General features: G+C 43.1%; 1 protein-coding gene and 1 long non-coding RNA gene across 6 annotated transcripts in view; both read right to left on the bottom strand.

Moving 5' to 3' along the window:
* Positions 1-27,946, bottom strand: part of LOC137479575 (uncharacterized) — a 335,528-nt gene that overhangs the window by 144,017 nt on the left and 163,565 nt on the right. The window lies entirely within an intron of this gene.
* EPHA4 (EPH receptor A4) overlaps positions 1-27,946 on the bottom strand; it is a 103,952-nt gene that overhangs the window by 69,335 nt on the left and 6,671 nt on the right. The window contains exon 4 of one of the 5 annotated variants that reach the window (XM_068200990.1): positions 13,178-15,759. The exons of 3 other annotated variants lie outside the window; for them this stretch is intronic. In XM_068200990.1, the coding sequence (XP_068057091.1) occupies positions 15,716-15,759 (44 nt within the window). In that variant the 3' untranslated portion in view covers positions 13,178-15,715. Of the gene's footprint in view, positions 1-13,177; positions 15,760-20,932; positions 21,050-27,946 lie in introns of those variants that run through there. One more of the 5 variants, XM_068200989.1, reaches the window with a different exon arrangement.

The following is a 27,946-nucleotide window of genomic DNA, read 5'->3' as shown; positions in this document are numbered from 1 at the left end:
TGCAGGAGCAGGTGTCCTTGGTGTCCTTCACATCCCACACCAGAGAAACTCCAGCCAAGCTTTGGCTTTCCCAACACCTCTTCTGCATCCTCAGGCAATGGCTAGACTCCAGAATCCTCCTGGGTGCTTTTCTTGTGTGTCTGAGCTGTGCCAAGGGCTCCCTGCCCAATCCACCTTGGCCTTCTGCAACATCCCCTTTACCTTCTGCAGCTGCTGTGCATGTGCTTGCAGCAGCTTGTCCTTTAAAACCCACCAGCCCATGTGGGTTTCTTCACTGCCCTCCTGATAAAATTCCTGAACAAGCCAAAATCTTCTGACCTGAATTCCAGAACTTTTTTTTTTTTTTTTTTTTTTTTTTAATATACATGAAATCCAGGGAAACAAACCATGAAAAATGAAGTCTCCAGCTCAGCAAAGGGCATAAGCACAACAGGACTGGACATCTGGCACAGCAATCTGTTCAAGAGAGAGCTACAGGCACTAACAAAACTCCCAGGTGTATGATACAAGAACTAGAATGGCCTATTAATCCCAGCCAAGAAGGTCCTGTTCACCTGGTATCATTTTCTTTGCACAGCCTTCAGAGCCAATTGCCAGATGTTTTTGCCATGCACTTGGGCACTGCACCCTGGGGGCACAGACCCACGGCACCGCTGGCATGGCCACACTGCCAAATCCAATCTGCAGGGACAGGGTTTGTGGGTTTGGAGTGCCACTCCTAAGCAGCATCAGTTCTCCTGTGTTTTACACAGAGAAACACTGCTTGTCTTCTATAGAAATATTACAAATCAACTTGTACCTCATGCAAAAGAAATATAATTATGCTGATAATGCAATCATTTCAAAAGTTTAAATCTGCTTCATCAGTCTTCTTTTTCTAAAGAAACGAGATAGTCAAAATCATAAATGAAAAAATTAAACATATGCAATTCATATATTAAGTTTAATAGGTAAATACATAGAAAAGTCAAAAATGAAAAATTAGCTTTTATTCTTAAAAAATATTAAGAATTATTCTTATCTTTGCTGCATAGCTGATAGATCACCTAAAAAACCCTCTTCTTAGAAATATACAAATTTGAAACTCTCACATTTCTATGTATCAATAATAACAATAGCTTATCTATGCAACCCTCTTCTCTGCTACAGCTGTGGTAGTTGGAGGGAATAGCTGGGGATAAGATTGACATTTCACATATCATGCTCACTCCTGGTCTTTGACAGCGCCCTGATCTCACGTCAGCTCTGTCAACCCCGCCAGCACACAAAGCTCCCAGCCCTGCACCAGAGGGGGGAACAGCTGGAAAATCTCACCGAGGAAAATCAGCCCCTGGACAGAACACTTGCTGCATTGGGTTTTTGTCTGAAATTAAAATAAAAATAGAAAGATAAAAATTCAAGGACTAGGTGAAAAAAATTGTGACTGAAAATAACCACAAAAAAAATAAAAAAAAAGAACAAACACCCTTTCTCAGTGAGAAGTCAGCACTTTCCACGAGGAGAGAAAATCCCAACCTGCTCTGCTCTCTACAGGAAGATATTTGCTAGGACTGGCAGTGGCAAGCGAAGCTGCTGACGGCCACCAGCAGGAAGCACTGGGGACACTGTGCCTGCACAGTGGCACAGGGACGTGCCCCTTCCTCCCAGGCAGCAGAGCACTAAAAGCACACACAACTTCACATTTAAGTGCTTTGAGGAAGAGGAATGTGCTGCTGAACTGGGGACTTGGCAGGTCACTGTTTGCATTTTTACTTTTAAAAAGTATTTCAACAATGAACAGATGCCCTGGTATGATAAAGCGCCTCTGCTCGGGAACAGCGCTGGAGCAGCCGTGTCCTTTTTGGGAGCAGAGCACCAACACTGCCAGCACACTGACCTGAGCGCTAAGGGCATCTTTAAAACACTGCTCTGAGCCAAGACTTCAGATGTTCTGCTCTTCAGAGTGCTCAGGCTGTCACTCTGCTCTATCACAGACTTCATCTAACTTTGAAAGTTTAATCACCTTTATACAAGCTGTGAGATTTAAGGGATGAGTCAACTAATCAGTTTCAAATAATTACTCAATTAGAAAAACAAGTTGATGGATTCCCTTGAACAGAAGCAGCACAAGGAGAATCACAAAACTGACAGATTTTCAAGCCAACCTAAGATAATAAGGTGGGGTTTTTTATAAAAAAACAGAACAGAAAATCGTGATTTTTGTTCTTTAGCAACTATATTTTACAGGGAGAAAGAAAATCCCTACTGAAATTTTATGATATACTCCAGTGAAAGCTGATTAATTGGCCTGAATCTCCACATTAACAAGTCCTAATCCTCTTGTCAGGAGACCTGCTTACAAGCTTCTCTCCCCAGTGGTGTAAAAGCACTGATGAGAACAGAGATCTGTATCTCAAAAGCACTGTCCATCCAGCCTGGGATTATCTCTCATCTCCTAAATCTTAACAGCTCTGTAGAAAGGCAATTAAACCTCCAAAGTTAGATAAGCCTGTGCTAGAGCACAGCATCAGCTTGGGCACTTTAAGACAGAAAGGCCCACCACAGAGCTCTGACATTACTGTTTAAAATGTCTATTTGGTCCTAACACAAGCATCAGCTCAGGGTCCTGGAATTTGCAAAGATTGTACTCATAATATAAGCACCTAACATGTTATTCCCTGTTATTTTAAAGGTGCTTGTATTTTATACAGGCTATTGAGACATTGCAAGTTGGCTGAAATAATTATTACATTAATACCCCTTAACAAATTGTCTATTGTTAAGAATTTGAGGATTGATTCTGCCCTTAAATCCCTTAATGCTGTCTCTTTTGTGCAAGTGGAATTTCACTCCGCAGCAGAACCCGGCATAGCTGTAACGTTTTCTGCTACTGTTTGAACTTGTATCATGAGTGTGATGGAGCCACATCATGCCAGCAAACTAAAAACTACAGTGTTTTTCTGGGCTTTTTTTTTTTTCTTGCTTTAACTGTGAGCAGCCTGGAACACAATTAAACCTCCTATCTCCAGAGCTATAGCAAGATGTCTTAATATGGTTTAATCATCACATCCTCTCTAGATGGCTGTACAACATTATATATAAACAACAAGGGGAAAAAAAAAGCTATTTTAGTCTCCCCAGAGAATTGCTTGACACAAAGGTTTTGAAAGATGCCTAAATATAGACAGTTCTGGTGAGATCCGGGTTTATGCAAGATATCAACTCTGCACTATTTTTGACTGTTTAACAAAGATGCAGTGAACACAATGACTTCAAAAAACCACTGCTTTGGCTCTCCCCAGCACTAAAGAAAATAGACAAGGTGCTTACAGAGTCATTTAGTTAGGGAAAAAACTGAGTCCAACTGCTAACTCTGCACTGCCAAGTCCACCACCATGCCATGTCCCTAGGTGCCACATCTACACATCTTTTAAATATCTTTGCTTCTGAGAGACTCCCATCAACCCCACTGTAAAAAACTATCAAACCTCTACTAAGTAGTACATCAATCAAAATAGTGGCATGCAAATCGTGATCCATTAAGTACTTCACACTTGATTACCCACGACACTTTAGAGAGGGTCATACATTGATGAGTTGCTTCTCTCTTCTTTGCCCTTTGCTATTTAGAGCACATGAGCACTTTTAGTTCATTACCAATGCAAAATTTAGCACAAAGCTCAACTTCGAGAGGAAAACAGCAGCTCAATTGTTTGTCCTTTTCTCCCTAAATCTGCTCAAGCTGCATGTTTCTCTGTTCTACACAGATCCCACCTTTTCTGAAGTGTTGGAATTGAGGCACATGCAGCTCCACTCTTGTTTAAACGTGGCATTCACTATCAAAGAGGTTCTGAAAGAGGAAGACTCAAACCACCCAGGATTTCCCTATATGCCTTTTTTCTCCCCCAGCTCTCTCCTAGATGTGAAAATCAAGCCGAAGTTTCACCGAGTGGGTAAGGTGGGAAGGGACCACTGAAGGTTCTCCAACCTCTCTGCTCAAGCAGGGCTCTGTAGAGCATGTTACTCAGGACTGTGTCCAGACCACTTCTGAGTGTCTCCAGGGAAGGAGATTTGCCCTTCACTGGGCTAACCTGCAAACCCCCAAACACGCCAGGAGCCATCTAGAAGCTATTCACCCACACTTGTTCTCCCTTACAGCCTGAAGCTTCTCAGTGAGGGGCAATCTCACAGCTACATGGGAGACCAAGACAGGTGTAACTCCTGGCTCTGCCACAGAGGCTGAGAACAGCTTGCCTGACCTGCCTCTGGCATTCATGGACACAGCGGTGTGTATCACTGTCTTAGAGAAGAAAAATCATTCATTTTCCTCCCAGCTGGTCTGGCCTCACTGTCTGCTCGCTAACTTACAGCTCATCTCTCTACAGATCATGGGAGATTCCTGTGTTATGGATAACCCTCTCACAGGAGTCAATGGCATGAAAGAAGCAGGGAGCAGAGGAAGGGCAAGCAGGGCTGCTCCTTTGGGTCCCCTAAATTGAAAAGGGTAACTACACAGACATCCAAAGTGTACGCTTCAATATCCCTGCCTCAGTTTATCCACTTAGGAAGTGGCAATAAGATTCACAATACATACACCTAAAAGCTGTTGTGAGGTTTAATTAAGCAATAGAGCACTTGGAGATCTCCAGATAACAAGATGCCTATAAAACAAGAGGAGGTGATTATTTCTGATGAAACAAATCATGGCAACAGCCTTGCTCAGCAGGGAATACCCAGGGCTGTCTCAACTCTCCTTTTACAGCCTTGATGGAGGAAGCTTGTAGAGATTGTTTACCTGCTCTTTTACATCTCAGGCTTTGGTAGGACATTCAAGAGGATGCAGCAAAATGCCTGCATGGGCTGCAGTCTCAGAGATGTGAAATACAGCCCCAATTTAAAAATCAAAGAGCTGGGAATCTTCTGTCAACAAGCCTTCCAATAGAGAAGAATAATTTAGCAAGAATAGCTGAAATCTCCCACCTTAGGGTGATTGGGTGGCTGTGAGGAGAAACGCGTTTTGGCAGTTCCCACATTCTTTTGTCAAACTTCTGTTGTCTGGGAAAGAGCAGAGTGCCAGAAGCCCTTGCAGGTGAATACCTTGGCTGTTTCATGCTCATTTGATTCAGAGCAATAGCGTGTTTATCTAGATGTTTGGAAAGTTATTAATGAGATCAGCAAATCCTTTCCATGTATAAATTGTAAATCACCTTCAGCAATGCCATGTAAGTTTTCAAGTCAAGTGAGAACATGCCTATTTATCTGTGATAGTCTTTTATCACCAATAAATAAAAGCAAGACAGGGAATTACCTCAGGAGAAAATAGCTCTGAAGCAGAATCTGTTAGGTCACCAACAGAAACACCAGCACAGCAGAACCCCTGTGAAGTTGTTTATCATGACATTCTGAAGGATATGCCCAGGAGTGGCACTGCAGCAATCCAGAAGGAGAGGGAAAGCAGCTCTCACTGCTGACCCCATTCAGGTGCATTCAGAATGCTTTCCACCACTCTGGTTCACCAGCACTTGCTCTGCACAGAGCAGACGTCTCCCCCAAGCCTGCACAGAGTGCCTCTTTTCATCCTCGCACATCCCTGCAGAGTGAGGGAAAGGCACTTGATGTGCAGAGGCTGGTTTGGAGGACCTGCTGTCACAGCCCCAGGAAGCAAGAGGTTCAGAAAAAGAACAGCCAAAGAGAGACCAGTTTTATGAGTGGCTGCTGGGGGTTCTGGACAAGAAGAATTACAATTTGAGCTGGACTCAGCTTTTAAATCCTCTACTATCCTGAAATCATAAGATCTTTGGTATCTTTAAATCAGAGCTCTGCCCATCCATCTTCCAGGTCCAGGCAACCCAGAGATTTACAGCACAGCTGCTGCTCCAGGAGTACAGGATTTGGCCCAGCTATGCAATGGACATATCACCTGGTAAAACTATAAAGGAGGGGTTTTTAGAGAGGCAGACATTTAATGAATGCTTTAAGAACTCTTCAAGAGTCCTGCAGAAAGTCTCCCTGTTTGTGAGAAGATAAATTAAATAAAGTCTTGGGGGAAAGAAGCCAATGTCAGGCATGACCAAAAATAGCTGTGCTAGGTCTCTTCTGTCCCAGCTTAGCACTTGCCAGGCAGCTCCAGGGAGGCTCTCAGCAGACACACCTGTGAGCAGGAGAAATGATGAATTACAAGAGGATGGCAGGGCCCTCTGATTTACTCCAGGGGAAGCATCTGGAGTGAGAATCCACCTGTACCAGAGCAAAGCCACAGTGGCTGAAAGCCTACATGGTGGAGGTGCCTGCTGCTCCTGTGGAAGATGGAGCTCACACTCTGGGCAATGCAGGAGGCACCGACCATGGCATGATAACACAGTTTCAAGACCAGCTCCAGCATGAGGAGCAAACTCACAGCTGAGCCAGCTGCTAAAGCAAATGAAGACTTCTCAGGTGACTGGGTTAATGTCAGCTAGTGCTCATGAGTTTTCTTCCCTCCCTCCATACAGATCCCAGGATGCCAACCCCATCGCCAGCAGGGCTTTGTCACGTTGCCCCAAACCTCCTGCAGCCCAGAGCAGGTACCCAGAGGGCACACACAGCCCCCAGGCTGGGATACAGGTCAGGACACAGCCCAGTCCACAGAGCCTTCACTCCAGCAACGGTGACACACAAGAGAGAAAGCTTCCCTTCGAATTCCTGCTGATGTCGTACAGCTGCTAATTATGAGAAAGTGACAAAACAGTTTTGCTTCTTAATCTGGAAAAGCATCTGTCTCCAACAAAACTACTGGCAAATAAACTCAACAATAAAACTCCATTTTGGCTCAGAGGCCTCCATGGTTGACACGATAGAGCTATTTATTCAAATGTCTACACAATACGTATATTAGTGCAAGATAATAAAGAAATTAATTGTTGTAACCATGGAGCTATTTAGAAATGGCCAAAAGCACACTGACTTCAGTCCAGGCCACAAAAATTTACTCCAGTAAAGAAATGTGGTGGTAAGGCTGGAGCTGGCACGTGACTCACATCTGCCCCGATCACCTCGCGCTCTTCCTGATACGATAAGCTATCAGCTCAGAGCTCTTATGAGCACTACTTGATCTACTCTCACTAAACCATATCAAGACTTAGTTTTGCCTCAACAATTAACAAAATGCTACTACCAACATCCCAATTATATCTAAGATAGCTTAGGAGAGCGAGGTTTTAAAATGCTCTTGACATGGTGATCTTACGGAAGTTAAACAAATTTGCTTGGGCATGCAGGACAATCTTTTTTCAGGATACATTTCTCATTTTTCAAGAGATCTCAAAGTCACACAGAGTAACCTCCACTCCCACCTTCAGCCAAGAAGAGCTGAGGCAGAAACGGATTTTTTTTCCCCTTTTTCTCTCTGCCTCTGTCAACTACCAGTAGGGTCTTCCGGAAATAGAAACACCTTGCAAAATTTCGTTGTCTTCCTGGTGTTCCTCTGACTGTCGAGTTTTATACAGTGAGGCACCTTACAACTACAGATAGATAATCCTCTAGAGCAGCCTTACTGTCCACCTATGGCCACCCCACAGAAGGGTTACTTGCACTCTGCCTTTAACCACCAAAACTGAGTTCCCAGAGGATTTGTTAGGTTACTCCAGCAAGAAGTCCTTCAGGGACCACCATCTGCTTGAATTTGCAAGCACTTTTTCACTCATTTACCAAAATTTTTATTAGACTATTAAAAAAACCATAGGAGAGCCTGTACTTTCCAAAACTAATGTTCAGCTCAGCATAGCAGTTTTCCATGTTCCTTACTTGTAATTACTTAGCGCTTTCTCTTGCATGCATTCATTAAGAAATATAAATTTAAATAAACAAACCCCAGATTTTCTAGCAGAACCAAACCATTAAATTTGTACATAATCAAAACTTGAGGCAGTTAAGCAGAACAGGAGGAAATGTGCTGGCTGCAATGATTTAGTTATGGCATGTCTGATGTGCCAAGTTTATTTTCTAGACATAATTTTCCTATGTGGAGGTGCAGCCAAACAGCAGCCACTAATGGATCAGTAAATCTGCACTGTGCCAGGCAGAGCCCCAGATACATGAGATCAGCAACCGGCTGGGGGAAGAGAGGAGAAGGGGATTTTTCCTATATTTTATTCTTTTGCATTTGTTTAGGTTTGTAAGGAGACACTTAGGGCTATTTTTGCTGTTGTACCCAACCCATCATGGGAGATATCTTTTATAACACCCATATGAATCACTTTTGCCAACATTAAGTGGATTTTGGTATTGCAAACACTTAGTGACTTTATTCAGGCATGCACCAAAGAACCCAAGGCCAAAAGACAGAGCAGCTGCTCTGGGATATTAAAAGGTTTCCCAGAAATACTGTCAAGGAGCAGCCTCAGCATCCAGACAGCTCAGTGGTTACCTGAACACTCACAGAGAGCTGCTGCTGACTCATAAACCCAATTGCACTGGAAATTCTGCAACTGGGGAGCACAGGGCTGCCTCAGAGCTCCTCCGCCGCCTTACGCACACAGAGCCCACGACAAAGAGCATTTGCAACTTAGAGCACTCACAGATTCAAGGTCAAAGTTTCCAAGTTTCAAGAATTCTCCATAAATGCAAAGTCTAAAGCACAGGTACCAACAGATTGATTTTTTAGCGTCTACCTGAAGAAAGCAAAGATGAAGGCTATCATTAGTTCAGCTTCTTGAGGGGGACTTCCCTGTCAGTGTGTGTTAGAGACTCGTTAAACAAAATGTTCTGCAGTAAATCACATGGAAACGTGAACTCAGCAAATGCCAGAGGCAATGGCAGGCGGATATGAATGACAATCAGAAAGGCGTGTCAGGATGCTTGAGGTATGAGCCATGATGAAGTGCTCATGAAATTTCACCTGCCCAGACTGGGACAAGAGGTTGTGGCCTTCATTTAAAAAAAAAAAAAAAAAAAAAAAAACGCACTTGATGTGCTAATTAGAAAGTAAACTCTGTGTCTGAACAGACATCCAAATATTCCAGTTTCAGCAGGGAATAAAACCTAGAGATTGTAGGAATTAGTCTGAATCAGACCTCACTAATGGTCATGGCAAGGTTGGAGGAAGACAGTGCAAGCCAACAGTTACTGCAAGCACCTCTTTAGTCAGAAGGAAGACTAAATTTTTTTCACATAATCATTCATTTGTACTCATAGGCTTCTAAAATGGATTTAGCAGACCTCTGTTCATCTTCTCTGAGCTGCTTTTGACTTCTTAGGAAACACACGGAGCTGATAACAATCCTTGCAAATTTCAAGAAAGAAAAGCAGACAGACACATACCTTCGCTGATTAAATGGTGAACATTAACATCCATTACCATCACCAGCAGCTAGAGATAACTAACAAAGAGGAACACGACATCACATTACTGCATTCAACAAACCTTCAGAAAATGCTACTTTTCACAGTCAAAAATAGCATACCTTACCAGCCCATTCTGTCAGCGTAAAAGCTGTTTTCTAGGCCAGGCATTTTCCATTAATGCAATGTGATTTGCCATTGCATTTTGAGAAAGCTAAGGTGAATGTGTGATACTGAGAGAGGACGGTCAGTAATCCAAAAATGAAAGCCTGAAACTCCTCATGTAGAGCAAGGTCAAAGAACAGCTGCCCATGGCAACCCCTGCACACAGAGACTTGCATACCACATTCTAACTGGTATTCCCAGGAGCTTTGCACTAAGGGTATTTTAAATAAACAGCAACATACATCTCAACAAATGACTTAAAAAATGTGGAGATAATGATCTCTCATATGGCTTTACTACTGCTTGCACTTACAAATATGTCACCTGGGTAGTTTTATCTCCCACATTAGTTGATATTTAAGAAGTTCTTATTATTACTCACACTGTTCTGAGTGTTATATCTGTTCCTAGCAACTAAGAGAGGAAAACAAGCCAAAATAAAACAATGTTATTTTTGAAGCCACAATGTAATATCCACGGGGGATAAAATCCTGCCTGCAAGTTTCTAAGAACTGTGGTACCATAGAGAATTAGTGATGAAAGAGCTGGTGGAAGCTTTTGATAAAGACAACTACCTCTCATAAGTTACAAGCAAACTAAACAAAAATTAACAAGCTCCATAAAGCAATTAAAATCCAAAGTGTAAAGCAGATGTAATGACTCAACAGCCTGATCACTGCTCTCGTAAAACCGCCCTCATAATGCATGGTCTGAGTCTCCTCACCCTGATAAAATTAAACAGCAAATTGAAATTCTCATCCTCCATCAGTGGGGTTTCACTGATAGAAAAGTTTTAAGGCAGGAGAAGCAGAGCCAAGGGCTATGCACTGAGAAGCCTCACAAGAAACCAGATCAGTGCACTACAGGATGCCCGAGTTGGGCTCGCCAGAGGCCAGCTATCAGCACTGCACTGTCTGCACGCTGTGTGCTGCTTTATCAATCCCACCCTTTAAAGACAATGAAGTGGGCATTGTCACTCACATCCTAGAGGCAAAGCACATCCCTCCTGGCAGTGAAAACAAGCCTGGAATGATTCTCCAGTAGGCTTAAAAAAAAATAATTGAACTAACCAAACAATCCCCATCCCAAACTGCAGAAGGGAACAAACACCATACAAACCCCTAATTTCTGCATTTTAAACCTGTCTCAGTACTGGGTGGGCAACCCTCCTCTTTCCATCCTGCCCTCTGCACCGCCAATAGAATACTGCTTACAACTTGATGTGATTCAGCCTTAAGAGAACATTCTCATTCTAGACTTGCACCCAGCTGAAAAGTATCAAAGATGTTCTAAGACTCAATATAATAAAACAACCGTCCTTGGTCTCCCAAATAACAAAGCTTTTTTAGTGTTTCAAATAACCAATACGTATTCCATGCATATTTAAACATATCTTTGTATTATTTCTTTATAAAGACAACTTTGGTCCTCACAAAAGAGGCTGTTCATGGTCTTAGGTGACGCAGAGTATATTAATTGGGCAATACCTCACACTTATTTTGGAATGCTAATTCGAACAAAGCCCAGCTCTCACTGCACCCACTATCACTTGCTGACTCTTTAGAGGGGTGGCAGTGAATCAGGAACACAACAGCACATTTGTGAGGTGAATTTCAAGCATGTTTGGGTGTCACAGTACAGCTTGAGCAGTGCCCCTGAACCACCAAAGCCAATGGGTTGAGATTTAACCACCTAGTTTTAGACAGTAGATGTCATCAGCAGTTTGGGATCAGCTTTTAACTTTGGATGGAGTAAGAGAGTTCAAAAATTAACTAGATACCCCCTGCCAGTATCTATCACCAAGCCTCTGCCAGGAATGAAGCAACTCTTAGTCTCTGCTTATGCAGCTCATATCAAAATTAACCCTCAAATTCATTATATTAAGAAGTCCATACTACATAATAATTTGGGGCACCGCCTGCCTGCAGAAAATACAAGCAGCATGTTTAAACAAATGGAATGGCCCATGAAGCACAAAGCTCCCCAGCTTGGGCTGGAGCAGAGGAGCTCAAAGCAGCGAGGATTTGAATAGATGCCACTGCACCCCTCCCTCCTGCTCTCCCGAAGCCATTCCTGAGGCTGTGCCCTGAGGAAGGCTGAGGAGGGAAAGTGGAGCTGGGCTCAGGCACCACCCTGCAGTACAGGCAACTGGAGGCATCAGAGCGGTGCCCTCTGAAGATGCAGATTGCTCAAGGAGCTCCAGGATTGAATGGGGCAGCCTCGGGCTGCCTCTGCTGTGTGCTGGCTGGCACTGGCTCCCCAGGGCCACAGAGCCTGCTGAGCCCTCTGCACCTGCCCTTGGGACTGCAGGGGCTGACGCAGCAAGGCTCTGGGTGCCTCAGGCTGAGAGCAGCCCCGTGGGAAGGCTTGGCTCTACAGCACCTCCAAATCTACTCTTCAGCAAAGCCTGGTCCACAGCCCCACTCCTTCCCTTCCCATCAGTATTACCTGGACCAGAACGAGTGGTAGAGAAAAGCCTGCTATCCTTAGCAGTTTAAGTACATCAGTTTGCCATAGTTACTTTGTCTCAGTAAAGCCACCAACAACATACTGTGACTTGCAACGCTACCTCCTTTTATGCTTCCTTAAGGCACCCTTACATTGCTTTTCCTCTTTCTCAAAATGAAACTTGGTTAAATCAACGCAAAATTAAACACAGAGAACCAGAAAGATCCTTCTTTCCTTTAAAGACTTTCCACTGAAAAGGATTTTTGGCTACTGATGTTTTTTGTGAGCTGGGTAATCACCTACAATTCCACAAAAGACCTCCTTCAGGTTTTGATTATTTAGGTGCTTCTTTCTTACACAAAAAGATGCAGTGAAACAGAGAGAAGCTCCCACAGCCAAGCCCTGCGGTGAGCACCATCCCTGCAGCTCAGGTGAGGGCTCTGGGCACTGCCAGCTGACACATCCTTTCTCTCTGCTTGGGAAACACCACTGTTGACCCCAGCCCTTAATTTCCTGCTACTCCCTCCATGTTGCAATGGCATTCCCAGCAAGAGCTTTAAATAACAGCCTGGGGTACAAGAAGAGTGACTAACTCTTCACATTTCCAGTCATACACGGTAATCTCCCAACAGCAACAGCACTGACAAGACCTTCCTGCAATACCCTATTTAGCAGACTTTTTTTTTTCCTGTGGAAAGATGCTCCTAATCATATCTCAGAGCAATTAGAAACACAAATCGTTTTTCCCCTTTCTCCTCGCAGGCAGTGGCTGGCGGTGCCCTTGAAGTGCAGCCAGCCCAGGTGGGACAGGTAGGGCCAGCTGCTGCAGGGAGCAGGGAGGGCTGAGCCCCAGGGCCAGACCTCAGCTCAGCCTGCTGGGATTCAGCAGCACTGCCCTGCAAATGAGGGCTCAGGCAGAAACGGCTGGGTCAGGACCAGATGAAACCACGCAGATGAGCCACAAAGGATGACTTTTAAATGGGGAAAAGCATCTCAGTGGGCAGGGCAGGTGACAACCCACGATGAGAAGATGCTGCCCTCATTAGGGCTCAGTGTTTTTCAGATAAGGTTTACTCAACAGGTACTGGGGAGCAAAGCACCCACCTCACATGAGAAAGCGAGCTCCTAATACAAGGTAAACAGGGGCACTGTAAACTTGTCATTTTATTGCATTGGTATTGCACTCACCCATGAGAACACTACAATGGTCTTTATGACTCAAAGAAACTTCAGAATGTTTATACTAAAATCAGCATGAGCCCTCAGCTAAAAAATTCATCTCCAGTTTTATTAAAAACTAGAAACCCAGTGATTTGCTCACATTCACATAATTCAAAGGAATAGTCCTTCTCTGGCACTTCCCTAAGCTCAGGAGTTTATACTAGCAAACAAAATTAGTGTTGTAGGTTGAAGGTACTCTTTGATCTGCTAAATAAATCCATAGTAAATTCAGGTTCAATTACAGTATTCAAATTTATGACATCCAGAGTGCTTTATGAAGTTAGTGACAAATGCCAGTTTCATATAGAAAACATGTATTAGCCTGCACAAGCCACAAAAAAAAGGAAAAATCAATTGGCTCTATACAGATGTATGAAAATGCACTTTGACAGTTTTATACAGTCTTTTATATGCATTTGTCAGTACATTTGATTGCAGCTGTAGATACTGTGAATAACTCACTGATACAAAGAAATTTTTAGTTTGATACACTGAAAAGTAAAATTTGCTTTACTGATACACCTACATGCATATTCACCAATGCAGTCATCGTTACTGCCAAAAGTTCATTTGCATGCAAAATACCTCTGGTGCAAATTACCAATAACATAAGGGAGCCCATGAAATGTTAAAGACTTCAAAGGATGAGAGAAAAACTATTTGCATTTTGGGCCTGATCCAAAGCACATTAAAGTCAAGAGGAATCTTTCCATTGGCCACAACAGATGTTCTGACTTGAGGAAGTTTTGATGCAAGTCATTGACATAACAGCAGACCAGCAAGACCACAAAATCCACTTTCTAAAGAAACCGAAAGTTAACTTTGCTAAATACTGGTTTACTGTGTGGCAGTTGTCTCTCAGTTTCTCCCAGGACAATCTCTGCTGCCCACAGCACATCTTTCTGTTTGATAGCCCACATCCATTCAGTTTTTACATCTGCACTTTCTTCTCTCTTGTTCATGGCTTTTAATTTCTTTCTTGCTCTGCAGATACGTAACTTCATAATAGTGTTGTATAATTCCACAAAAGTGACTTATGAGACAAGTATCTAGGCAGGACAATACAAAAACTGTCAAAATATGTTTTGATAGATCACTACCTAATAGAGCATCAACTGCTTTCAGTCCTTGAAAAACAGCTAGTGGGTCTCATAAGAAGATGAAAGCTGCTAGCTGCTCTCATCTTTTTGGGGATAATCAGCTTAATCAATGTTGCTTCAGCAACCTCTGTTCTATTCCCTCAATGTTTTAGGTGCAACTACTCACATGGCATGAATGTAATAATGGCTCCTACTCCAGGGCAGAAAAAACCTGTTCACAGAAAGGACAGGAAACACAGCGTGGATAATGAAAACAAGTGATTGGACTTGCAACAGTGCAGGCACCGCGTAGATAAATAATAGCATGTTTATTTACATAAACTTGAATAATTTCTTCCTTTTAGGAAGGAACATTTTTCCTAGTGTGACCCAAAAAAGAAATTAACTAGTAAAAAGAGCATTTCTCTACCACAAACATTAGCAAATGCTGTATCTATTCTATGTGTGTTGTCAGTAAGCAAAAACAAACCCCTGCAAGAAAACAAACAAAAAAAACCAAAACAAAAAAAAAAACAAAACCAAAACAACCACCAAAAAAAAAACCCAACCAAACAAAAAAAGGTACTAGGACATAATGCACATTTTTCTGCATCTCTATACTTCAAAATCATAAGCACTCCTCACGTTTCACTGTAAAGGTTTTATTTCTTGGTTCCTGCAGCTCAGGTAATGATATCATAATTCAAAGGTGGTGCAAGGCTCACTATAGCTCTGACCTCGTAAACAATTTTAATATCCCTTCTCCACATCCTAACAGATATAGGACAGCACCTGAGCAGAAAATATCTCCTCAGGAGTTACTTTTTATTCAACTTGTAAGTGAGCACAAGTGCTCCACATTAAAACCAGCCTGGATGCAAAGAGAAGGCTTCCTTTGGCATAAGGGGAGCATCTTTCAACAAGCTGAGATACATCTGCCAAGTATCTCAGGTGCACGGGAGGGAATGCAAAATTCAACCAAAGTCCAGCACAGACCCACAAAGCAAGGAGTGCAGCAGCACTTCTGCTGCACACCTCTCCTCTGGGCTGTCCTGAGTGCCCAGGAGGCTCCAGAGCAAGGAGAGCAGTGCTGCTGCAACAGGGGCAGGGCAAGGAGCCAGGCAGCAGCAGCACTTTGCTCCTCTTTGCAGGTGAGCCAGGCAGAGCTCTTCATGGCTACACCACAGCATCCCTGACATTCTCGATCATTGCCATGGCTCAGCTGCTCAGGGGGATACTAAGACCAGGAAAATGAAGCTATGAATCTCATCTGTAGGGCCACGAGTCACTGGAAAAGCCAGGGCCTGTCTGTCCAGGATCCCTCTGGCTCCATGAAGGACTGGAACAGAGAGGGTTATCCAAGATACTTCAAGAAGGTTCTGTTTAGCTGGAAGTAGCCAGTTAAACTGGAAAGCTGAACAGCACAGCAAGAGCTCTAGCAGCCAAGAGATCTCTTCAGACTGAGAAAGTTGCTCTTGAGGGAAAGAAGCCAGGAGACAGTATGATCAAATCTCTCTTTCTAGGTCAGACCTCAAGAGCTGCTTTTCACCTGTAAGACAATAGTGATCCCATAACAACTATGCCAAGAGCATTTATCACAAGAGACACGGGTAGGGATAATCCCAGTCAGCCAATTCCCAGCACCACAGAGGATAGATAACATGCAGTTAAACCATGCTACTGGATGTCTAACTTATTCTGAAAATCCTCTGATACTGAGATTCCCCCACATTCCTAGGCAATCTGCACTGGCACTACAGATCTCAGTAATTTAATTTTTTTTCCCCTTGGGTCTAGCCTAATATTTTGGTTTTGCAATTTAAACCCATATTTTCTTGCTCTGTTTATCAGCTCCATCTTTACAACCAGATTCTGTGCACCTCTGGTTAAAGAATAAAGGTGAGAGACATTTCAAGATATCTTCGATTTTAAGCAATTCCAACCTTTGAACTACTAAAAGTGAACTGGACAGTAAGCCCTAACAGACAGAAGGGATGCCTTAGTCTCTTAAGCCTGCTTAAGGGCTACAAATCCATCAATCAAGCTCTGGACTACTTAGAAAGCCAATGCGTAGTGTTTAAATTACTTCCTTCTGGAGTAAGGCCAAAATAAGCTTGTTGATGTGAATAGGTAAAACAGAATCTACTACTTTCTGAAAAATCTCTTTGAGAAGTGCTCTCAAAAATTTATCTCCGCTTACCTTACCAGGAGGACTTATTTCTTATTGAAACCCTGCCTGCAAGCCTCATGATGCTAAACTCAGGGCAATAAACAATTTATTTTGAGAAATCACAGACAGACTGACTGAAGACATAGAAATTAGAACCCAATACAGAAAGAAGACAGGTCAAATCAGCACTGGGCCATCTCAATAGTACCTCTATAAAGCATCAGTAATGATTAATAAACTTGAATTTATGCCATACTTATGGTTCTTCTGAAGGTTTTTACATTAAAAAAACAGCAAGAAGAAAATACCTAGCAGAGGACAGGGGCTATTTTCCAAAAATAGTAAGGAGGTCTAATTTTCTATCTTATTGGCACAACTCATCCATAGCCTCACTATCTGGCTGACAACTTCCCTGGACAAAATCAATCAGAGCAGTGGCACCAAACAGGGCCAAGTCTCCAGACTGTGGAAATAATCCTTGGAAACATTAGGAGTCTTTTTCCAGTTCCTGCCAACACTCTGGCAGGGGAGAGGAGGAGCCCTCATCCTTTTAATCAAAAAGAGTTGTAGGTAAATTGTCAGAGTATCACACTCCATATACACTACATATTTTTCTATAATGGGCAAGTTCTGCCCTCTTCTATACTCTGACAACCTCTACTAGTTCTGAGTGACATAGATATAGTATTTGACCTAATTGCATTTTAAAGCTCAACTAAGGTTCTTGCACTCTTAGCTGAGACAGACAACTTTTTTCCTACCCACAAGTCCCTGTGACACAACACTTCTGACACATTGCAAATTTCTGAAGCATTATTCCTTCCAAACAAGTATCTTCCTTGTTATTTAGCCAGCTGAAGGGCAGTTCACTGTCATTTATGGCACAGGCACAGAAAGGAGTGAATAGCAATTACTCAGCATTTGTTAAAGGGAAGGCCTCACCTTTAATAATTGCACAGTCACATTTCTTTCCACAGGGTCAACCAGAACTCCGGAAAGGAGACTTGCTGATTGACACAAATATGTTTGTATTTCAAAGGGCAAACTACAAAGTCAAATAAAAGGCAGTGTTTGCTCAAGAGTTAACTTTGTCATTCGGCATTCTCAAAGAGCTCAACAATCCCACGGAAAAATGTCTCTCCTTTGCTACACTACATTTTTGACTCAAACTTTAATACAGGTGTATAGAGAGGTCAAATTAGCATTACTGCAAAAGGCTAGCTAAACACACAGCCACAAGAAAGGGGAGTTAGTGGCAACCTTTAAAAAAGCAGAGGAATACAGTAGGCAGAACTCCTGTCCCCCATATCCCCACAGTGAGCTGGGAACTGCTAAAAACTAAGTTAGAACAGCATGGTCCTCTGATTGCACAGACAAACCAATGCCCAACCAAACAGGAAGGAGGGTGGAGATTGCCTTTTGCACGCTCTCATATCCCAATTACAGTTGATCGTGAATAAAAACACCAGCTCTGCACAGTCACCGCCTCAGCACAGCCTAATGGGAAGGAGATGAGATAATAAGGCCACATACTGCTCTTGGGACTGCTCCACTCCTGTTAAGACAAGGGCAGGTCCCCACAGTGCTGGACCAACCCCACAGGGCACCTCCACCAGCCTCTGTCACAGCCAGTGCTGCTCCTCCACCAGTGGACAAGGGCTCCTGCCCCTTTCTGGAGCTGGCCAGCCTCCCTCCTTGGCAAAGCTGTGGCTGTGCTCCTTCCCCTTCTGCTGCTGTGACTGTAGGTGGATTTGGTTCTCTTTTCTCTCCCAAATTAAAGAATCCTAAAGCTACAAATGGGTGCTTTCACAGTGCCCACAACCCTTTGAGCTCACTTTCCCAAGCTATTGGGTGTGTTGAATTCAAGGTTACCAAGTGCATTAATTCTGGGCACATTAAAACTGGGCACCAAGAACACGTCTTCAAAGAACCACTGAGAACTTTAAGGTGAATCAACTAAATGGATAAAGGATCTGCACAGAGGTAGATTCAGATTAAAAGGATGGAAACAGTCTTGCAGGTAATTAGCGATGCACCTTCAGTTATATATGCTGACTTCACCGCTTTAGCTGATTGCTTTCGACTTTCTTCCCCATGTAGAGGCCTTTGAACCTCAAAGCATGACAAAACTCTACATTATCAGCCACGTCTGTAGGCATGTGCGTTGCACTCAGCACCCACTGAGATGTCATGTCCAGCCTAAATCCTTAGATCCAGTATTTTCACCTTGTCTGGATTTTTGGCAGTCATCCAAATTTGGGCCAGCCTGACACAACTGCACCTGGGAGTAGCAGAGGTTTCTAACGTGCCATGGGAATGACTTCAGCAACAAACCACAAAAGAAGTTCTTTCACATTAAGTGTAACTATTGCTACTCTAAAATTAAATATTACCTGGAAATTACACTCATTAACTGCAGAGTCCTTGATTAATGAGCAGGTGGAGTGCACACAGGGACCTGGTCCTGATTTCAGCTGTCTTATTAGCACTACCCTGGACACTACCGATCACCACAAAAATAAAAGAGGACATCCACAAACTAATTACAAGTGGACAAAATGTGTCAACCTAATAACTGTGTTAGGGTACTTCAGAGATTAAGGGAAGGCTGGCAGATGTGCAAGATGCAAATACTGAAGCCACTAAAAAGAAGCAGCAACAGAACTCTGCTATCTTCTGGTATCGCTGGTGAGTGAGACCACAGGATGCCTCTCAAGAAAGAGTCTCCATTTCAGAACAGCTCCAGAGCCATGTTGATTACTGCCATCATCTGTTCGTTGTTTTAACAGTGGTGGACAGAGGAGGAACCTCTAGTGCTCCCCCACTCCCAGGGCAGGGGCTGTATCTCCTCAGGGAACAGACCCTGGGCTCTGCCAAGGCCCAGGGAGGGAGGTGTGTACCGGTGAGCAGGAGTCTGGCAAAGAAAGCCAAGGCCAGGAGAGAGCGGCCCACGGCAGCCCCCGAGGGTGCCCTGCAGGTGCGCGGGCACACGGGCTGGGGCTCACACGGGGAAGCCAGAACCACCTTCTGCAGTTCGCTGGCAAACACAGCTGCATCTAAGCATCCCCTGCTACTTATCCAGCAGCCACTGCCTCCAAGCACTTCTGTGAAACACCAGGGACTGCCCACACTCCTTCCTTCTAATTGGTGTTTACTTGTCTCTTCAAAAAGCCCAAAGAAATCTTCTACACACAGCAGCTAAGTACAACAAAACTCGAGCATCAGAAGACGAGTTCAGCCAACTTGTGCGCCACGATTGATCTCCTATTTTTCCCTCCACTTTCCTTCTAATCCTGTTTATAATTACACAAGCTTTGTGATCTTCCCAAAGCTATCCATTCCCTCAAATCCATTTTCAAATCACCGTCCTTGAAAGAGCCTGGGCACCAGATCAAGCAGTCTCAGCTTGACACAACGCACACCACTACTGATGGCTCCCCTGAAATGCCGGGGTGCAGCTGGCCAGACCCCGAGCAAGGGCTGCCAAGACCCAGCCCCAGCAGAGATCAGGGGAAGAGAAAATATTGATCCGCTCCTTTTAACACGCTAATTTGCCCAGTGGCTGCTTAGTCGCTGCCAGGCTGGACACGTCAAAAGCAAACTGTTTTCAAAGCAGCAACGTCTTTTTCAGCAGCAGAAAAACTTAAACTGAAAACAAATGAATTCAAGCCCCAAATTCACAGAAGCACTCTTAGGTATTCTTCAGCTCCCCAGACAGAGATGTTTGATGTATGAAAAGACAGACTTGCTAATTAGGGTTATTAAAATGTGGCCTGGCAAAAACCTTCTGGGATTTAAAATAAGAAAATCCACACCCTCTAAGTGCACAATTTAATATAAAGATAGCCTGTATTTGTATCAAAAATACTCAGCCATAACCTCTGGAAGTGTTCCATTGATTCCCCCACACACGCACTTCTTAGGAGAAGAATAAAATGTATTTAAAATTAAATTTCTGTAATTCAATTTCTCTAATTCAGCATCAACACTGGAGAACATTTTGGCCTTTCTTAGCATTGATAATGGGGAAAATAAAGGCAATTGTTCAGTCCCTTCAGGCCGCCGAGAACACACAGTGAAGGCCAGACAAAACCCTTGGTGTGACAGAGACATTATTGAAGTATTTCGGGAAGCAGCAGAGTTATTGACTGACGCCTTTGCTACCAACACTCGCCTTTCAGTCACGGGCTAAACACAAAGTGAGGAATGGATAAATTGGCAGGGTTTAATTAACGAGCGGGGCAAGTACTGAAGTATGCGACATTGCACAAGTTTTGCAGGCAGAACAGAAATCAATTCAGTGTTTTGCATCAGTGTTTGTGGCTTGCATCATGCTCCTAGGAAAACCTGATATGAACACCAGGAGTGCTCTCCAAGCTAAGGGAGATAACAAGCTGTAGTTCTGACGCACAGCATATTACTCTCTTTGCAAAGATTGAAGAGCCAAAATCTTGAATTTCCCTTGAAATATGTCTTAATTTCCAAATGCAGGAAGAGCTTAAGTCACCAAGCTCAGCCTGCTCCCTGGCCTGGGAGAGCCCCAACCCACTGAGCCCAGTGCCAGCTACACCAGCAGCACCAGCTGTGCCCCTCTACACTCACATGCCCTGGAAAGGAGGGAATTCGGGATGCTGCTGACCTCTAACCCCTGGCTGCAGGGGATAAAAAGCTGCAAGAGACAACAGACAAATGGGGAGAGCTTAGTATCAGCCTGACCTTTACTCTGGAGCAGGCAGCAGCATCACAGCAAACTCATTCACAGAAACAAGGCATGAGGAGATAACACCAGAAAATACAAGCAAAATGGAACTTGCTTCCTTGCCACTAAATTGTCAGCTTTATGGGACTTCATGCTGAACGGTATGAAAAAAAAATCCAATTTGCTTTGAAGCACATTAGTCTAACATCCTAATTATTGTTTACATTGCCATTTGCCTTCTATTAAGAATTGAATAATTACCCAGCGCTCCATAGTTTAAAAATACAAGCAAACAGGATTATCTGGGTAATTAAGACACTGTACTGCAGCTTTGTAGTGTGGCTGTACAAAGCTTTCACATATACAAGCAGAAGCAATAGGTATTGATTGCCTTAGCTCAAATGATGTTTTAAGGATGTCTAAGATGGATCCCTCATTAGGAAAAGGTGAGCAAAATCTTTTGACAAGTGAGGAGGGGCAGACGCTATCTGCAGCTAGGACACTACAGTCAGCCTTCACTCAGGTCTTTTCTCAGTAACAGACATCCTGTGTGCCTCTAGGAAAGTTACCCAGGCTCATCCCTCCATCCTCTGGCTGCTGCAGCTCAGGAGCATCCTTCCTCCTCCTCCTCCTGCCCAGGACCCCCCTTTGCCCAGGCTGCTGAAACTGCTGCCTCTCCCAGCCTGAGCTGTGCAGCACCAGGCCCCCAGTGAATACAAAGCCTGTTTCCCAGCACACCTCTTTCAGTGGGTTTGTACAGATCAACTAAGTTAGTGAGATTTAAACCCACCCATCTAAGGGAAGTATAAAAAGCAGACCAGCAAATGGGTTTTTTTCCTAGGCATCCATGACTAAATAAGCCAACGCAAATACCAACTGTATAGTATAGCTTTTTTTGCTTCTTCCTCCAAACCTTAATAGCTCATCCATATTGCACTTTGAACAGCATGACCTCCCCTTCTGGGTGACTGTTAGGACAAAAGAAAAGTTTTTGCACGTTTCTTTGTTATTTTAAAGAGCCTTTCCTCCATTTAATTTGCCACCAGGTTTCACACTGTGCAGTTTACTACCCCTTTGAAATTACCTTCAAGTTAAACACTAATTGGACATCCAACAAAAATGAAAACCCCCCACAACCATGTTTTGCCTTCTGGTTTCTTATAGGATGCAGCTCCAACACGATCGGGGTCCCAATTTCATACCACTGATTTATAAAGACACAAAATGAAAACCAGTCCTTTAAAGAAATACAGTACATTCATGCAGCATGTGTTCTAACTTATATCAATAAACCTTTCAACAAATCCATTCTGAACAAGCCTGTGTTTTGGGAGCATTTAATGAGCCTCAGCTTTATTTCAAGCCAAAGGCAATTTTAAGTAAAGTTGAAATAAAGAAAAGTTAAAAAGAAAAGAAAGCCACTAAAACCAAAAATAAAATAAAATATGGGTTCTCGTATAATCATGAGGCTTAAGAAAGCAGAACTTTTCTCACAGATTATTTTCATTCAATAAATAAAGACAGCAGAGCATTTCTGCATGTTTACTTACCCGAGTGCTGGGAGCCCCTTTTCACCACGCTATAACCATGGGCCAAGGCCAGCTCAGACAGCAAAGAGAAGAGCACTAGGCCAGGCCTGAGCAGGTACTTGGCCCAAAGCATAGGAAGTGTCAAAATGTAATGCTACTTTTTCATGCCTTAAGTACACTTACAGCCCAGAGGGAATCCCACCTCTGGAACCTCATCAGCCCCCCAGCTGAGGCTGCAGCTACAGAAGAGCTTGGAGATCACTGGTGAACCTCTGGAGGAGATGACACCCAAGGGCCTGCAGCCCCTCCAGGCATGAGGAGTGGCATTTCCACACCCAGCCATGGGTTTAGAGGTGGCCAGCCTGCGAGCACAGCACTGTCCCACACACCAGCAGGAAGGGAGCTGCACATGGGGGCGAGAGCGCCAACCAGCCATGGTCAAGACATGAGGAGCACACTGAGCAAATATCACACTGTCTCTTAAACAAAGAGATCAAAAAAATCAAACCAGAATTCATTTGCATAAAATCCACATCTTTTGAGCTCTGCATAAACAGAAGACGATTCTGGCTGTGGTTTCCAAAGGAAGCTCTTATCTCCTTTGTGAAATGGGGAAATGGGTGTGCTACTTTGCATGAGGGCGTATACAAATGATGTAAATGAGGAATTTGCTGTATGCAAAAGGCAAAGCTGCCGACAGCTGCCAATCCCCATTCACAGGGAGAGATTCCCCAGTCTCTAGCAGGAGGAAGGAGAAGGGAACCAACGTGTTTGCTTCCAGGGAGGTGAAGAAGGCTCTGAATATTCAAAAAATGGCCGTTTAGTCATGGGAGTGTTAATTGTCTCTGATTCACAAAACTGTGTGACCTCACCTGCTCCCTGCAACATATGAAAAGGATGTCACATAATGGGAGGAAACCAGATAAGATATTTATCTCACAAGTTTGGGGGGCTTTTTGATGCAGTCTCAAAAGACCTTAGAGTACTGCTGAGCATTTCTTTAATCACTACTCACAAGCACAATAAAGACCAAGCTCAGTGGAGCATATTATTAGACAGATAATAACCCTTACCCAGCCAAGATTTAAATACTGAACTCATCACACACGGGATGAGTTGTCTGGAAAGTTTTGGGTTGCCTTTTTTTTTTTATCCTAAAAGAACACACAAACCAGAAGATGGGCTGGAAGTCCCACAAAAGACTACCCAGACCTACCATGAAATTCATTACCACCACAAAGATCATCTGGCTTTTGATTCCGAGGACTGTGTTTTACACCAGTAACACAGAGGACAAGGAACAGATATTGCTCCCGTGCGCAATAGCAGCAGAAGTCTTGTCAAAAATTCAAAAGGAAGCAATCATAGCCTTTCTCCAAACAATACATGAACGGACAATTGTATGACAACTGTAACTTGACTTCTGAGGAGGCCAGGCAGGAGAAAAGCAATAGAGTTCCTGCAATGACATTTAAATGCAGATTTTGAAATGCACCAGGTGGTACAAGAAAATCACAGAGGGAGCAACCCTTGGAAGATCTATTGAGCTACATGAGAACATAATACAACCAAATCAGCAGAGAAGAGAACCAACTAAATTTGGTTCAGACAGACTGTGTTTCAGTATCGCACCCAGGCCCCGCCTGTAGCTTCCGTCTTCTCAGCTCCTTTTAAAACGTAACATGTTGAGTCTGTGCATTTTTTCCCCTGCCAAAAATAATCAACCTGAAAAAAATCCTCCTGAAATCTCAAATCTGCACAGTCTTAGTCACCCTTCTGATCACCCTTTTGTGCAGACAGACTGTACATCAGTGCTATTTTGACAAAAAAAAAAGTTATTACTAAAATGGGAAAGTACACACAAATTACATTACCTCCCCACCCTTAAAAACCCACCATCCAAGAATCTTATCACAGAAAAACATATAATTAGACTGTACACTTCTGATGTAAACTGAACTGCTGCTTTCAATGATCACAGCCACTCTTCAAAGCCTCCAAGATGAAAAGAATCTTATCATTCAAATTATTACTTCTTAGGGATGCTCTTATCAAAGTTCCAAGGAAAATTCTAAAAACAGCAGTGGTATGAAACCAGGACTGAGCCATATTTTAAATGACACTGGATTTTCTGCCAATTGGCCAATTCACAACTCAGAAAAAGCAAGTGTAGATGAAGACAAAGCTGTTGGCTCTCATAACCTTTACAATATCACAGTAAAAATCTCAACTGTCTCACATATTTATACTAAATGGCAGGTCTAAAATTGAGATTTGTAATTTCACAGCATCAAAATCATCACAGATGGCTACAGTCTATTGCTTCTTTAATCTGTCTTTTCTCCCTTCCTCCTTGTTTTCCCCCCCCTCCTCCTTTGAGTTAGAAAGATACGTGTTTTATCATAAGGAAATCGTAACTAAATCCAAACCACATTTTATTAATGTGTAACAAAGCAATTTACATAACAATGACGTGTACAAGTTAAGTTTAAAATTACTTTATGTCTCAGCTTTGCCCTAAAGCACTAATTGCATTAGCCTTGAGATGTGCCACTATTTGGGATAGTCATCTTCCATCAACAATATTCCACATTCATTTTCTCCTAAATGGATAGCCACCAACACGGAATATTTGAGGGAAAATAAACAGTAGTAGAAACAGCAAATTGGATTTTTTTTGGCATCTAATTCACAGCTACAAGTTCATTTGCAATCAAAAAAATCAGAGCTCACCTAAAATTTTTTACATATCCTTACCAATTTTGCAGAACTACTGCCATGACACCCCTGCGAAGCTTCCCAGATAAATATGGATTTAGTACTTAGCTCCTTTTCCTTCCTGTCCCAGGTTTTTGCTAATATATACACACACACACACTTATGGATGTTCAGTGAGACAATCATCATCAATAAAGTCAACTGGAAAAAAAAAAAGCAGTCAGAGAGGACAGCTTTTTGTCATCATATTCAAACACCTCCATATCACCTACACAATTTTTTAAAAATCCCATTTGAGGTCAGAAAGTCATTAACTCCCACTACAAGAACTTTAGATGTGAAAAGGCTTTCCATTATGCTTCCCACATACACATCAGAAATTAGGCAAAGGAATCTCAAGGAAAATGTATTATTTAAAAATTGGGAGGGTGAGTGAACTTGAAGCAGCTTGCAGGACAACCCAAGGGCCAGCTGGTCTGTCCCAGCACTGTGTGGCAGGGAGCAGGTCCCAGGAGAGGACAAGGAGCTCCAACACAGACTGGGGATCTCCCAACAAGTGCAAAGCCCCAGTCCACTGGCCCAAACTATTCCTGCCCACTGAGCTTTTGTTAAACATTTAAGATCTTAATCACTCCTCACTCTGACCCTAGGATCACAGGGGAAGATGGATGAGGAAACGGACAACCTCTGACCTTTCGTTGTATTTGTCCTGCCACAGTCAACCTATTGAAAAACAATCGAGGTGGAACCTGCTCACCAGCTCCCGTCCCGGACCAGCGCCTTTTCACAGCTTTTCCCAAACTCAAAGTCTCTTCCCCTGCCCCCAGACCTCTATATCAAAACCACAGGAATCCTCCTCACTTCATCCTCCTCCCCTCCAAAAACCTGTCAGAGCAGAACATTAGCTAAATGATTAAGTTAAGAGGGGAAAGAAAAGGGAAAACCTCATTCAGTAGTGTCAAAGGCCAAACTGCTTTAACAGCCTCACTGGAAACTGGGGAGAAGCTGCACAGTTCTGGTGAGCTTCATGAATTCATCAGGAGAAGCTTCTCAGTTAACTGTTCTGGCTGGAGAATGGCAAATGTGAGAAAAGGAAACCACAAGTAACAGCTGATGAAATGGGTTTAGCACTTTCAATTATGTGCTGGCTCCAACACTCTGAAAATGACTAGCACAGGCCAACTTCACTCTGGAGAGCCCAAGAGACAGAACATTTCTAACACCTTTGTCAATATGGCATCACCTGATCTCCCTTTTAATTGGGAAATGGAGAATTGGGTTTCCTGAGCCCAAACATCCCCAGATGCAGCTGAAAGTCTTTAGGTAAGCTGAAAGTCATCCCCAAGTTCTAGTCCAACACTACAAACATGAATTTAAAAAGCATGCCACTATAACCACTGCTCATCAGCAAAACCTCAAGATATTTCCCCCAAACAACACAAGATTTGTTGAACAATCAGCTCACCATATCTGGGCCACTAACACTGAAAAACGGATTATCTGTGTCAGAGCGACCCCAGTATTGACCTAATAGGCTTTGGGAGAAGATGGAATCATCTCTGTGCAATAAACCAATAAATGCTTCCTCACTTCACCTCCTCTCACAGCCCAGCCTAGTAAGGTGTCAGGAAGCTTTGCTCAGAAGTTACTGAGCTGTGAGAGACTAACAGCATCTCCCCTGCCACCAATGGCTCCCCTGGCAGCACCCAGGCAGTGCCACAGCCAAAGGTTCATACACTTGGTGACAAACAGGCTTTTGAGTTTCCATCTCACAGGATGGAAAAACCAACCAGAAAAAACAGTATTTTACTCCAGACAGGACGCCTTGTCATTGTGCAGCTCATCTTTCAGTCCTCTGTAATTTCAGCCCATGGCAGTTTTGTTGCCACTATGCCACATTAGGCTTCTGTCATAGAGCAAAAACTCAGGAAATTAAGGCTGAAGTTCACACATAGCAGTTCTTTCCTATTAAAATATAATTTCAGTGCTTAATAACAAACTTCATATTGACTGTAAATTAAAAGAAATCAAGTAGGACATTCAAAAGACACCATTCTCTCAGGAATGTTGGTTACTTGCTTTGCTAACTTGTTCTCAGTCTCAAGATGATAAGAATGCTCTAGTAAAAAACACACCAAGAAGATGAGGCAAGTGACTCCAAAGAACCTTTTCTAAAAAACATGGCTCCAAATCCCTGAAGGAGCTAAGCACCTTCAATTCAGCACCCAGTAAAATTAAGCTCACTGACCTGTGCAAGAAACCATTTAAGTTTGATCTTAATTTAAGCTTACATGAGCAAGAGTTTCAAAGCAGAAGCTATAGATATTTTATTTATAAACTGTCTTCTCTCCTTCCCTAACCTTCTACAGCGTCTCTATCCAGAAAAGGGAGGCTAAGAGAATATAGGTATTGGGTTTTTTTCTTTTAAGCAAATCTGTCTTCTATACAAACTTTAATCCCTAATTCTGCAGCACACAGGATGGTGTGGGGGCGGGGGGAGGGTGGGGTGGAGACTTTTAGCATTTCTAAGAGTATCCTAGCACCTCTATTATTTAACTGACAATAGAGACTCTCTGAGAAATGAAAATATTTAACAAAGGCAGCAGTGTCAAATATCAAA

Source organism: Anomalospiza imberbis, chromosome 10 (assembly GCF_031753505.1).
Source record: "Anomalospiza imberbis isolate Cuckoo-Finch-1a 21T00152 chromosome 10, ASM3175350v1, whole genome shotgun sequence".
NCBI lineage: Eukaryota > Metazoa > Chordata > Aves > Passeriformes > Viduidae > Anomalospiza > Anomalospiza imberbis.
This window is presented reverse-complemented; position numbering and strand designations above follow the sequence as displayed.